This window comes from Aulonocara sp. 'chitande type north' Nkhata Bay, linkage group LG18, assembly GCF_057382095.1.
Source record: "Aulonocara sp. 'chitande type north' Nkhata Bay isolate Kocher_YH1m ecotype deep benthic linkage group LG18, A_spYH_male_GT1.1, whole genome shotgun sequence".
NCBI lineage: Eukaryota > Metazoa > Chordata > Actinopteri > Cichliformes > Cichlidae > Aulonocara > Aulonocara sp. 'chitande type north' Nkhata Bay.
This window is the reverse complement of record NC_141361.1, coordinates 991,051-1,004,958: the sequence shown is the minus strand read 5'-3', so window position 1 is coordinate 1,004,958 and position 13,908 is coordinate 991,051. Positions and strand designations below refer to the sequence as shown.

Here is a 13,908-nt window from a genome sequence, read left to right as displayed (position 1 = left end):
GGAACCCTCGATCAGGTATCGACGTGGATCGACTCTGAACGGCACCAATTTCTGAAATGAACAGAGGTGACAGTCAGCAGCTTTGGACGGGTTTGCAAACTGATTAGAGTAAAACCACCTTCTATAATCATAACCCCCAAAACTGGCAGAGAGCCACCTGATTCCACGAACCTCACAGAAGATGATAATTCCATTTTGAATGTCGTCAGAACCGCGAGTCGGCTTGGAGAGTGGTCTCGAATGGCTATGTCAAGGAGGGAGGGTTTAGATGTTGCTAGTGAAAGCACATGAGAACTGAAGGGACACCTTGAGGAATAATGCGCAAGGAGGAGTTCGGATATCTTAAAAGGAGTGATAGAGGACAGAACCTGGTGCCACGAGACTTTGTTGGTGGTTTGCGAGGACAGGCAGAGGTTAATTAAGGGACTGCTATAGTTCGCTGTTGATCAAATGTGATGGCAGAGGCTGTATCAAGACTAATGTGATCTATTAGATGGTTTTTATATTGGTTAGAACTAAGATTATTTTTATTTTTCCAGTTAATGAGGACCGTTTTCTTAGCAATGCATAGGGTCGTAAAAACAACGTGGGCTGTGTTTATTTCTGCAGTGACCTCATCCAAGTTGCCCAACAAACACACTAAAGGGGAAGTTGGAATGTTGCGTTTCAGACACTTCGATAAGTCTTCACATATCTCGCGCCAAAACTTCTGAACTGGTGGACAGAACCAAAGAGCGTGGATATAATTGTCCGGTGTATTTGCTTGACAGTGTGAGCAGTTGTTGGTAGACGTAAAGCCCATTTTGAACATCCTATGACCTGTATAGTGCACTCTATTTAATATTTTATATTGCATTAATTGCAAACTGAGATTTCTGATCCATTGAAAGGTTTTTAAGCATATCTGAGACCAAAGGTTTTGGTCTAAGCTGATCGATAAATCCGCTTCCCATTTTGCAATAGGAAGTGATATTGATTCATCTAATTTACAGAAAGTGTTCTGTATATTTTAGACAATAGTTTGGGAGTTTTAAGATTAAAAAATTGTATCACACTTGGTGGTGTTTGTAATTCAGCTTCACTGGGATTAAATTTCTTTTTTACTATGGATTTAATTTGTTGATATTCCAAAAATCGTTTCTTGTTGATCCCATATTGTGTAACTAGTCTGTCAAACGAAATAAAGTCTGTTCCTTCCAATATATGTTCCAGGTATTTAATTCCTTTATAACTCCAATCTGGAAAGTTTATCATATTATTGTTTTGTAATATGCCCAGATGGTTCCAGAGGTGTACGTTTGCATGGGATTAATGAAGACTCTGTTATTTTTAGAAACTCCCACCATGCTGTCAGAGAAGAGCTGATATTGATGCTTTTAAAGCATTCATGTCGTTTGATGTTTGAGCTGATAATGATAGGTCTGAAATTTCTAGATTATTACATAGTGCCTGTTCTACATCTATCCAAGGTTCATCTAAGAGGGTGTGTTTTAACCATCTGGAGATGAACTGAAGCCTGTTGGGCAGATCTAATCCTCCTTTATCCTTGGTCTTTTGTAGTGTTTTTAAGCTGATACGTGGGGGTTTATCTTTTCAAAGGAATTTAGAAATATACGAGTCTAGAGATCTGAACCAATCTTGTGATGGCTTATTTGGGATCATTGAAAATAAATAATTTCTTTTTGGTAAGACCATCATTTTTATAGCAGCGACCCTTCCCATGAGTGATATGGGCAGAGATTTCCATCTAGCCAGATCGCCTTCTACTTCCTTTAAAAGCGGGATGTAGTTTAATTTAGTTAATTCTGCAAGCTTAGGAGAGATATCCATGCCTAAATGGGCAATTGTGGCTCAAGAGTTGGGCGTTCGCCTTGTAATCGGAAGGTTGCCGGTTCGAGCCCCGGCTCGGACAGTCTCGGTCGTTGTGTCCTTGGGCAAGACACTTCACCCGTTGCCTACTGGTGGTGGTCAGAGGGCCCGGTGGCGCCAGTGTCCGGCAGCCTCGCCTCTGTCAGTGCCCCAGGGTGGCTGTGGCTACAATGTAGCTGCCATCACCAGTGTGTGGATGTGTGTGTGAATGGGTGGATGACTGGATATGTAAAGCGCTTTAGGGTCCTTAGGGACTAGTAAAGCGCTATACAAATACAGGCCATTTACCATTTTTACCAAATATTTAATATTTCCAGATTGCAGTCGGGTAATAATAATAATAATGGATTGCATTTATATAGCGCTTTTCGCTATACAGCTCCCCCGCTGACCCCAGTAGGCACCCCCATACTCTGCAACCCGCCAGGGAAAGGGGGCTCAGGCCCATCCGGACCGGGGCCCAGAACAACAGCGCCACCCGGCCCCACAGAGCCCGGGACAGTCCACCCGACCCCACCACAGAGAAAACTGCACCCACCCCGTCATCCACTCACCTTCCAGACTACACAAGACAATAGACGCCCAGGCTGAGATCTTCCTCCACCTCTCCTGTATCTCCCCCTCCTGCAGAGTTTGTTTTTTTATTACCCAGAGAGAACAAGCATGGATGCAGAGGAAAAAAACAACATAAAAGATTATAATTTTCTAACTTTTAATTCTGCCATAATTTTAGTTTGGAAAGGGGGGATTCAGTTTTAGCTGCTGGAGTTTAAGAAATTGGATGTTAAAATAGATATATACATATTTAATGCTTCTAAATGGTGAATGTCGTCAACATACAAGGATCTATGAATAATTACTGTTTTATGTCCATTCATGTCCACAGTCTCGTTAACTCACGTATTGACTAGTGTAATCTTCTCTTGCATGGTCTCCCCCAAAAATATCTCCAACTTCAACTGGTTCAAAACTCAGCTGCATTATTACAAGAACCCCCTCCGACCAGAACATCACCCCTGTTCTCCAGGAGCTTCACTGGCTCCCTGTGAAATTCCAGATAGTGTACAAGAGGAGCTTCTATCCCCAAGCCATCCGTGCCCTAAACACACACACCCGCCCTCTCACATCATCTATAATTGACTGAGACAGGACTCTTCCAGACACTAAACCAAGGCACAATGTACATTTCAATTCCTTTCATTTTAAATATGTTTATATTGTCTGTCCTGTAAAATAGTCAGATGTCTATTCATATTAATGTACAGAATTCACCTGCTTGCTGCTACTACTGCACATTCACCCAATGTATATACTATATATATATATATATATATATATATATATATATATATATATATATATATATATATATATATATATATATATATATATATATATATATATATATATATATATATATATATATATAACCTGGAAGTCTCGAGGTCAAAATGGGAGATGCCCCCAAGGGTGGTGGAGAATGACCGAGCTAAGATCCTGTGGGACTTCCAGATACAGACGGACAAAATGGTGGTGGCTAACCAACCGGACATAGTGGTGGTAGACAAACAGAAGAAGACGGCCGTAGTGATCGATGTAGCGGTTCCGAATGACAGCAATATCAGGAAGAAGGAACACGAGAAGCTGGAGAAATACCAAGGGCTCAGAGAAGAGCTCGAGAGGATGTGGAGGGTGAAGGTAACGGTGGTCCCCGTGGTAATCGGAGCACTAGGTGCAGTGACTCCCAAGCTAGGCGAGTGGCTCCAGCAGATCCCGGGAACAACATCGGAGATCTCTGTCCAGAAGAGCGCAGTCCTGGGAACAGCTAAGATACTGCGCAGGACCCTCAAGCTCCCAGGCCTCTGGTAGAGGACCCGAGCTTGAAGGATAGACCGCCCGCAGGGGCGTGCTGGGTGTTTTTATATATATATATATATATATATATATATATATATATATATATATATATATATATATATATATATATATATATATATATATATATATACATATATAATGTTCTTCCTCTACACCCCCCCCCCCCCCCCCCCCCCATTTTTGCACATGTCGAGGAGCGTGTCAGGCTACATTTCACTGTGTGTTATACTTGTATAACTATGCATGTGACAAATAAAGAACCTTGAACAAACTTCTTCTATTCACCTACAAGGTCCTTCACAACCTCACTCCTGCCTACCTTGCTGACCTGTTAAGCACTATCTCTTCGATCATCTTCTTCTATCCAGCTTGCTGTGCCTTCTTTCCACCTCAGCACCATGGCAGGCATCGCTTTCAGCTGCTCTGCTCCCAGGCTGTGGAACTCTCTACCCCCAGATATAAGAAACCTTGATTCTCTCCCCCGGTTTAAATCCCTCCTCCTACTGCCCACCTATTCAAATCTGCATAGTCACTGTGAACCTGTTTATTTTATCTTGTGCTTTTGTTTTCTTATTTTTCTTCACTGCCAATGTTCTATTGTGTGTTTTATTCTATCATTAAGTGTCATTGGGTGTCTATAAAGGCGCTTTGAAATAGAATTTATTATTATTATTATTATTATTATTAACAACAACAACAATAATAATATGTTTAGGTGTCTAAAATCCTCCTAATAACAGGAAGTGAAACGTCTTCAAGAAATTTATAGAAGTCCAGTCGCTTACTTTAATTTAAGCACTTGAACTAAAGTGCTTCACCAAGCCAGCACACAGTTAAATAAATTTACGGGGGAAAAAATTAAAACAAAACAATAAAAGGAAAATCTGTTATTCTTATGGAGCAGCTGAACACAACGTGAGTCGACCAACCAATAATCTATTTCGCTTATAAAAATGAGAAGAACTCAAACTAACAATCAGTTTTCAGTTTAAACAGAGAATTTTCTAAGTTGAAATTTAACTTATTATGGTTAAAATAATGTTTTGTTTTTGTGAAATGCGGTAAAAACAAATAAATATAGAACTTCGTACTATAACCTGATTTGGGAACGAAACCTGTCCTTCTCTGTCGGAACTTTACTGTGTAACACCAGGCGGAAGTAAACAGGAAAGAGCGGAAGTTCCGTTAGCTTTTCTCCTGTGTGACAGAGAAGGAAGACGGTCGTATTGTTGTCGTCTCTCAGCTGAATCTTTGAGCCGTTTGAGCAACCATGTCTTCAGTTCAGTATCTGAGAGAGTTCATCAACGAGCGACTAACTGCTGCTGCGGAAGAAATCTTCTCAGAGTTTGAAAAAACGATCGTCCAGTACGAGGAAGTGATCGACCGTCAGCGCAGACTGCTGGATATCACCTGGAAACCCGAGATAAAGCTGCACACAGCAGGCGAGTCTCACTCTGATGGATGAACTCACACATGAACGAGTCTCACTCATTTTAAAGTTATTTGCTATGTTTTATATGTTTATCATATTATTGCTTTGGGATGTTCAGCTCTTCTTCACTCCCGCACTCGTCATCACCTCTGCTCTCTCTTATTGTCCTGGGGTCCGTTCTTCGTACCTCGCTTACTACATCCAAGATCAAATCATCGCGCTAACTCTGAGCTCGCTATTCCGGTTCTCCGAACACACCTGTTGTTGACGCATCGATAGTAGAAACATTGATCGGCAACCCTCTGATTGGTCGGCGAAAATGTCGAAGGAGCGCGCTCGGCTCGGTATTTTTCGGCAGCAGAGCAAGAACTCTTGATTGAGGGATTTCAGGAGTTTCAGGGTTTAATTAAAACGCAAGGGAACACTGCAAAGGCTGCAAAAGCAAGGAGAGAGGGCTGGCAGAAAGTTGCTGACAAATTAAACTCGTAAGTAATTTAATAATAACAATAATAATAATAATAATAATGGAGTGGATTGATATAGCGCTTTTCAAGGCACCCAAAGCGCTTTACAATGCCACTATTCATTCACTCTCACATTCACACACTGGTGGAGGCAGCTACGGTTGTAGCCACAGCTGCCCTGGGGCAGACTGACAGAAGCGAGGCTGCCATATCACGCCATCGGCCCCTCTGGCCAACACCAGTAGGCGGTAGGGTAGATTTATTATATTACACTATATTATCCAATATTATATTACATTATATTATAATATGTTATATTATATTATATTATATTACATTATATTATAATATGTTATATTATATTATATTATATTATATTACATTATATTATATTATATCCTCTTTCACATTAGAGCCACAACAGGACCCACTAGAACATGGGAACAAGTAAAAGTGAAATATAAGAATGTTCTACAGAATGGTAATAGTTATCACCTACATTGCTTTTAGTCTCTTGGAAAGAGACCCTGAAATAATCTGTTTGTTTATAACAGCAACCAAGAAAAGGGCAGAGCAAAAAAAGACAGGTGGTGGTCCTGCACCCCCTCGTCAACAAGTTGGTTAAGTGAATAATACCCTCACGGGAAAATCGATATCTCTCTATGAGCACACTGTCGCGCTGAGCTAAAGGATCCTGTCTATCCCGCAATATACGCTGGATTCTGAGGACTCTCCTTATCAATCTTGCACCTTCCGCAATGGGCTGCTCGCGTATACGGACAGGACATGGCTGCGACAGGCTTCCCAAATCCACCTTCGCTTTTATAGCCGTGGTCTCTCATCTTGATTACACGAAGTAATTTGCAATTGCTACTCTGAAATATGAATTACATCTGTAATAATCACATACATGTAATAGGATGTTAATAGTACATTTCCCTTTTTTTAGGAAATGACCTGTATGTATCTGTGTGACATCAATAAAAGGATCAGGTGCTGCATTATCTTTAGTTACATTGATGTTATTTATTTATGGTGAAACAGTGGTGGAATATCGCTGTTGCTTTCGTATGAATGACGCGGGCATACCTGCGTGGCCGCGATCTAATCCTGTTTACATAAAGTAAACCTGCTCCCGAGCAGGTTTACGCTTACGGCTCTGTTGCTATGACAGCAAGTCCCGGATGAGCTTCGGGGAACCGAACGATCCAGGATCACGCGAAATCGTCAACAATCAAATCCAGCTAACTTAGCGAGGTACGAAGAACGGGCCCCCGGTTGTAAAAATAGTGCAACGTGATGATTGGTTACTTAGCATCAGATTATTTTTTCATTGAGTCAGCTAATTATTTAAAAACATTGCATAAAGGGAAATATTTACACAGTATTTCCTACCATAAGAACTGAACTGTCGTCAGGTCCGCTGCCGACTACAGGCCAATATTTCATGCAGCAACAGATGTGCATCCAACACATCTGTTGCTTTTTATTACCGGGTTCTTTTCCATCCAGCGAAACGTGTCTTCACAGCTGCATCACTTCCTCTTCTGTTTCACACACATCTTATGTATTTTATTTTGAGTCAATCACATTTTTTCAAATGAAGGGCTTATTTTCTTCTTCTGAAGTCACATTATTGTCACAGAGTGCACACTGACTTTGTAAAGTAATATGCACTATATACATGCACAGTATATTAGTTACTCGGTTAGACAACAGCGGTACTTGTGTTCTTTCTTTTGCATGGAAATAATAACCTGAACGGTTACCATGGTTACCCACTACCATGCGTGTCTGTGTGCACACTGAGAGGAGAGAATGAGAGCAGTGGTGCTGCTTTTTGAGCCTGACGTTACTGTCGGTAGCATCCACTTATCCCCCTGGTGCTCTCAGTAACTCTCAGAGTGAACGAGAAATGATCAAATAAAACACATGAACAGATGATGGAAATATAATATTGATCTGCAATAGCACTTCACTTCACTTTGGTTTTATTTATATAGCACCAAAGCACAGCAACAATTGCCTCAAAGCGCTTTATATTTAATGTCAGTTGTTATATTTAAGCTCTGCTTCAAAGCCAAAAACACACAGAAGCAAAACAAAAAAACAAGAACAGCTGATGACTCTCACAAGGTCGTCCAAACTTTCATTTTTTAAAAACTTTTTTAACTGTCTTCTCAGCTGATTCAGAACGCCCTGCCTGGATTTTCACTGACACCAAGAAATAAGAATATAAAAGGCCTTTTCCTTATGTGCCTGGGCATGTAGTTATATTAGTGAGTTTGGTTCTGTAGGTTTCTTTGAGTTTTAATATATTATAAATGTAATTTTATGGAGCTCTTTACTACCTTTTTAACCCTGTGTGTGGGTTTATTGGGGCAACTGTGGCTCAGGGGGTTGGGAATCGCATCTGTAACCGGAAGGTCGCTGGTTCGATCCCTGGGCTCTCTGTCCTGGTCGTTGTGTCCTTGGGCAAGACACTTTACCCTACCGCCTACTGGTGTTGGCCAGAGGGGCCGATGGTGTGATATGGCAGCCTCGCTTCTGTCAGTCTGCCCCAGGGCAGCTGTGGCTACAACTGTAGCTGCCTCCACCAGTGTGTGAATGTGAGAGTGAATGAATAGTGGCATTGTAAAGCGCTTTGGGTGCCTTGAAAAGCGCTATATAAATCCAATCCATTATTGAGGTAATGCTGTAAAATAAACAGTTTATCCCCACAAAAAACAAATAAACCTTTTTCCAGACATGATTTTTAGCTTTTTTTTACACATCCGACCAGACTTTTAGAAGAAACATTGTGTGTGTTTATTTTAATGATTGCTCAGAGGAGTTTTTCTGTCATCACATCAGTTTTCTTTATGTTGGCTTCGTTCTAGGCCTCCAGCAGCAGCATGTCTATAAGGAGGAGGAATTTCTCATTAACCAGCAGCTCTGTAATGAGGAGAACCGCGGGGAACCGGAGCCTCTCCAGATCAAACATGAACAGGAGGATTTCTACAGCAGTCAGGAGGGACAGCAGCTTGCACTGAAGGAGGACATTGATACCTTTATGGTGACTGCTGCTTATGAGGAAAGAGCCCACGGTGAACCAGGACCAGACAGGGAGCAGCTCCTCTCTCACAGCTTCCTGATAGCTGAGGGTCAAGATCAGGGAGGAAGCAACTATGTAGATTTAGGATCAGCACATAGTGCAAACAGAAGTCACAGTACCGATGCAGAAGACTCTCCCACGTCAGAGGGTCAGTGTAACACTCACATAGGTAAAAAGTCGGTAACATGCAATGTTTGTGGAAAATTGTTTAAGAATAAATACAAAATACACGAACATCACAGAATCCACACAGGCGAGAAGCCCTATCTTTGTGAAACGTGTGGGAAAAGTTTTACTCAAGGCGGTAGTCTGTTGGTTCACATGAGGACCCACTCGGGTGAGAAACCGTATACCTGTAACACCTGTGGTGAAAGATTTTGTTACTTATTAGCACTTAAAAAGCACAAGGCGGTGCACACAGGTGAAAATCCATTTTTTTGCACAACGTGCGGGAAAACGTTCACTCAAAGGGGCAGTTTGTTGGTCCACATGAGGATCCACTCAGGAGAGAAGCCGTATTCTTGCAAAACATGTGGGAAAAGTTTCACTAAAAAATGTACTTTATTGGTGCACGTGAGAATTCACACCGGTGAGAAGCCATACACTTGCAAAGTATGTGGGAAAAGTTTTACCCAAAGAGGTGGTTTGGTAGTCCACATGAAAACTCACGCAGGGAAAAAGTTTTAGTTCTGAATATTTAGCAGGGAACAGTGTATTTATGAAGCCGAGCTTGACAAAAGTATCGAACCCGTTAACAGTAAAGCTTTCACAATCAGAGCTGGCTTTACACACTTCCTGCTGCTCAATAAAAGGTCTTTAAAAGTCTGAAATTAAGGTCATGACTGATCTCAAAAGCTCATATATGTTCCATAAATGTGATGAAATAATGAAATCTGGCAAACAAAAAAACATCACAATTTAAACGTCAGTTTTTCTGCGTGTTCTCGGCTCTCACCGGTGATGATGCAGATTTATGTATATTAAGATGTAGTGATGTGAACCAGCGCTAACCTAATAGCTTACTTGTAGTCTTCTGATATTCTTCTATTCAACAGCAGCCTGTAGACGATAGCACTTAGTATGAACACTGTAGATGCTCACGCCTGTTTCAGAAATGGGAAAATAGGAGGCGGGAAGTAGAGTCCCATATCCATACTGGCACTTAACATGTCTTTAGTTCAGATGACGAATGATCTCATTCTGTAAACATATGAAGGTAAAACAGTATTAGGAACTAACATTTGTCTGATTTTTAACTTTACAGTTATTTATGTTTTTTATATATATGTGTGTGTGTAAAAGCAGAAACAGTAGGTGAAGAAAAAGTGTAAGATTTCGACTAATGTGTTTCCCACTTTAACACACACTCACTCCTCTTCATGATGAAAACAAAGATTGGGTGTATTATCCTGTGCGTCTGCAGCAGAGTTCATCCTCATTTCTGCAGCCGTGATCGAACAAACATGTAAATCTAAAATTGAATCATTCTCAGCAGCAGATCTCAAACAAACTATAAAATAAATATGAAATGACTGTTGGCCATTAAAAAGCATTTGGCTAGTGTAGGTGACTAAGATGCAGCTGTATTGTTTTTGCAGTGTGAACAGCCGCGGTGCTGTGAGTTTGAACATATGACTAACGAAAGGATCAAAACTGTTTGTTGAGGAGATTTTTGATCAATATTGTGATCATGATTAATTGTTGTGATTATTCATGTATTTTAGTGACAAAAGGCATTTACTGCATGTAAACATAACACTGCTTTTACATCCATAATGCAACATTCCTAATATTACTCACCCACATTCCAAAATATATATATATATTAACGAATTAATTAAAACACTTTTCCAGACCGATATGGTGCAAGCCTGATGTAAGCGCATCCACTTAACACTAAATGTAAAGTCTTTCCCTGCATTCACTGTACCTGCATGATGGATGTAGATCGACAGCTCTGACCTCCCTCTGCGTTTCCCTGCGTGCTTTTGCATGCAGTGCAGGTATCTCCTCTTCAGGAAAAGAACTGAGTGAGCGAGTCCGTGTGCTGAAACCTTTAATGTGGACATGACGAGTCAATGTCGGATAATTCACGTCAGTAACCATTTCTTTATTTTTTTAGCCTTTGTGCGTCAGTCGTGCTGCAGTTCGTGGATTGTTTTCAGGCGATTAACCTCCTGGGACCTGCCGTCCACATGTGGACGTCACATTTTGGGTTATTTAGACCAAAACACTCAGTTTTGCTCTACAAGGGCCTGATATCCACTTACAAGGACGTTATACTGCTACTGTTCTATCAGAATTTTAAACGAATATCCTCATATGTGGCTCTCATTTTTCTTAAAAACAAAAATAGGTTTTAAAAAAAAAATCTGGCAATTCTTTGTTTTTACATTCATCGGGCCCCAATGTGACCAAATATCAAAGAGAAATTAAAAATGCTGCCGTGGAAGAGTTCGGGTCTTAGGAGGTTAAAGCACTCTTCACACGTGATTTCGTCTTCATTGCGTCTCTTCCATTAAATTCAAAGTATTTCAAAACAACAGAGTATGATGCTGAACGACAAGCTCCTCCCCCTCTGCTGTACAGCACAGCTCAGTTTTGTTATATGTGTCTTAACACAGTGTTACTCGTGCAGACGAGTTCAGGAAACCTTCAGAGAACAGCTGTGATTCAGGAAGTGCTTGATGTGCTTTTGTGTTCTGTTTGTCGAGCACACAGTTTCAGTTTTGTTCCATGATCATCATTTCATAGAAGGAAGCCGAAATCAAATTCAAGGCTGAAATCTGATCATTTCACTGCCCTACAAGCTACTGATCAACACAATGTGACAATTTTATGTGTTATTACTTTTATTTTCTCTCACGTGCAGCAGAGACGCAACTTTAGACGACTCGGTGTCGCTTCTGTGTCACGCTGTGGCGCTCTCATGATGAGGGTTTTTAATTCTCCAGTGAAACATGATGACTCTCACACAAGGTCATTTTTTGTTTGAATTGTGTTAAGTTTGTTTGTGCAGTGTACCATTGGATGTGCGGACTGCCACTGAATTACAGTTGGTGTTTCATGATATAAAATCTTGTTAAAGCCGGCCATAGAAAGAAGTACATTTGTTCTGTTTTATTATAAAATCTGTGTTTTCCAGCACTCACACACTCTGGAAGAAAAATGTGTGTAATATGAACCGAAGTGTTTCCTGTTGTTGCTAAGTTCTGTGAGTTTGCTGCAGTTTTCTGTCACAACAATGTAAATATAAAAAGGTACAAGTGGAGGCGTTGCTCGGCAACTCTTAGTTTTTAAAGCAGCTTCTTTCCCTGCAGAGTTAGACTGGCTTTGTTTTCCTTTTACCGCCATCAGTTAAGTTTGTGTGTGTATTTGAACTTGGTTGGAAAATTGGATGTATGAAATGTTTCCATTGTATTCTGTCATATTCTGATCTACGTATGATTTCTTTCCCTTGTTTTTACTCTACCTCAGATATTTGGATTGTGACCTGAGATACTGAAGCTGAGAAATCCTGTAGTGCTCACTGACCACACGAGTCTTTTATTTGTGGAAAGCATGTATCACTTTTTGTTCTTCTGTTTTGTGTTCAACTAATTTTGATTGTTCAGGATTTAGAAGTGAAACTAGGAAGTTGTAGATTTTCACCATGCTCTTATAAAAAGCTCTTTCTAAAGTTTTTTTGTCTGTTTCATGATTTATAAATCAAAGCCGCAGTAAAGATGCAGAGCTGAAGATGAAGACACTTCACAGAATCAGAAGCCACAGTGTGTCAGAATTAATACTGAACTGTTAACTTAAATCAGGAAGTGAAATTCTAGAGATGAAGAATGTCTTTTGTCAGAGTGTCCTGGGCTCAGAGACACAGAAACCCCTTCGTTTCACAACATTTACATTTCAGATACATTTCAGGACCACAGACAGCAACGATGTTTCCTCCTGACAGTTGATGCTGATATAAAGTGTTGGTTTGTGGTTGATGTGGATTTGCTGCTCATGTGAATCCTCCCACAGTGTTTCATTAGCAGCTGTAACCACAGTGACTCTGATAAAACAGGAATTAGCAGAATCCATCTGATATGAAGCTGTGCTTTGAATACCACTTCCCTCCTCTTTGAAGAGTAGTCAGATATCTGTGTTCAGGTTTTTGTACAGCCTCTTCTACACTTTGTATCACTGTGTTTGTAGAGCACAGTAGTAGAGAGCTGTGTCTGCCAGGGTTAGGGCTGGTATGGTCAGATCAGTTGTTGTACGTGATGTTTTTGATTCATATCGATTATCAGGAATATATTCATTGCCACTCCATGATCTTGCTCCTTTGTAGAGTATAAACTGAGGAGCCTGAAGGTCAGAATCATGTCTGTACCAGTACAGGAGTGGGTAAACACTATCTGTCTCATAGCTACATGTGAGTTTGACAGATTCTCCTTCTGTTTTAGTGACTTCAGGTTGTTGAGGAGTGATTGAGTCTCCAGCTGTTAGTCCTGGAAAAAGAAAGAAGAAAAGTAGTGAAATGCAGTCTGTATATCTGCTTAATGCAGCAGCTTCAACTAAACTTTAATCCCTGTTCTTAAACTCACCTATAATGTGAGATAGAAGCAAAAAGAGGTGCAGCAACATGTCTTTGGAGTTATTAAAGCCAGACAGACAGCACATGAACAATGTTCTTCCACTGCAGCACAATGACCAACAAATAATGTCATTGGATGAGCTCAACTTCAGTGGGCGGGGCCAGTTTAATAGCTGAGCCAATCAAATAGTTTTGTGTTTCCACAGCAGCTCTGTCTCTGTCTCTACAAAGGTTTTTACAGAGTTTTGCTGTTTCCTGTCACTGTGGGCTGCAGAGCACAGTAGTACACAGCAGAGTCAGACACTGCAGCAGAGGAGATCTCCAGATAAAAATCGCTTTTGTCTTGATCTTTTCTAAACTTCAGCTTTTCTATTTTCTCTGAATGTTCATCTATGAGAAGCTGTGGATGTGAACCAGACTTCTGATGATACCAGTAGAGGTTGAGGACAGAGCCTGAATAGTTGCAGGAGAGAGTCACAGTGCCTCCTTCCAAACTCGTCACTACATCTTTAGATGGTGTCAGTAAATCCTCAGAGGATCCTGAAAACAACAAAGACATATTTCACCATCATGTTTCTGCATCTTTAAACTTAGTTTA

The 13,908-nt window shown here is 40.7% G+C and overlaps 1 protein-coding gene across 2 annotated transcripts; it reads left to right on the top strand.

Annotated features, from left to right (window-relative positions):
• The first annotated feature begins 4,890 nt into the window (after positions 1-4,890).
• On the top strand, positions 4,891-12,410 carry LOC147307548 (uncharacterized). 2 transcript variants are annotated; one of them, XM_086271869.1, is made up of 3 exons: positions 4,891-5,189; positions 8,523-8,885; positions 12,215-12,410. In XM_086271869.1, the coding sequence occupies exons 1-3, from the start codon at positions 5,018-5,020 to the stop codon at positions 12,232-12,234; spliced, it is 555 nt and encodes a 184-aa protein (XP_086127995.1). In that variant the 5' UTR covers positions 4,891-5,017; the 3' UTR covers positions 12,235-12,410. The 2 variants fall into 2 exon arrangements, with proteins under 2 accessions (XP_086127995.1, XP_086127994.1); XM_086271868.1 differs by having other exon boundaries at positions 8,523-12,410.
• The last annotated feature ends 1,498 nt before the right edge of the window (positions 12,411-13,908 follow it).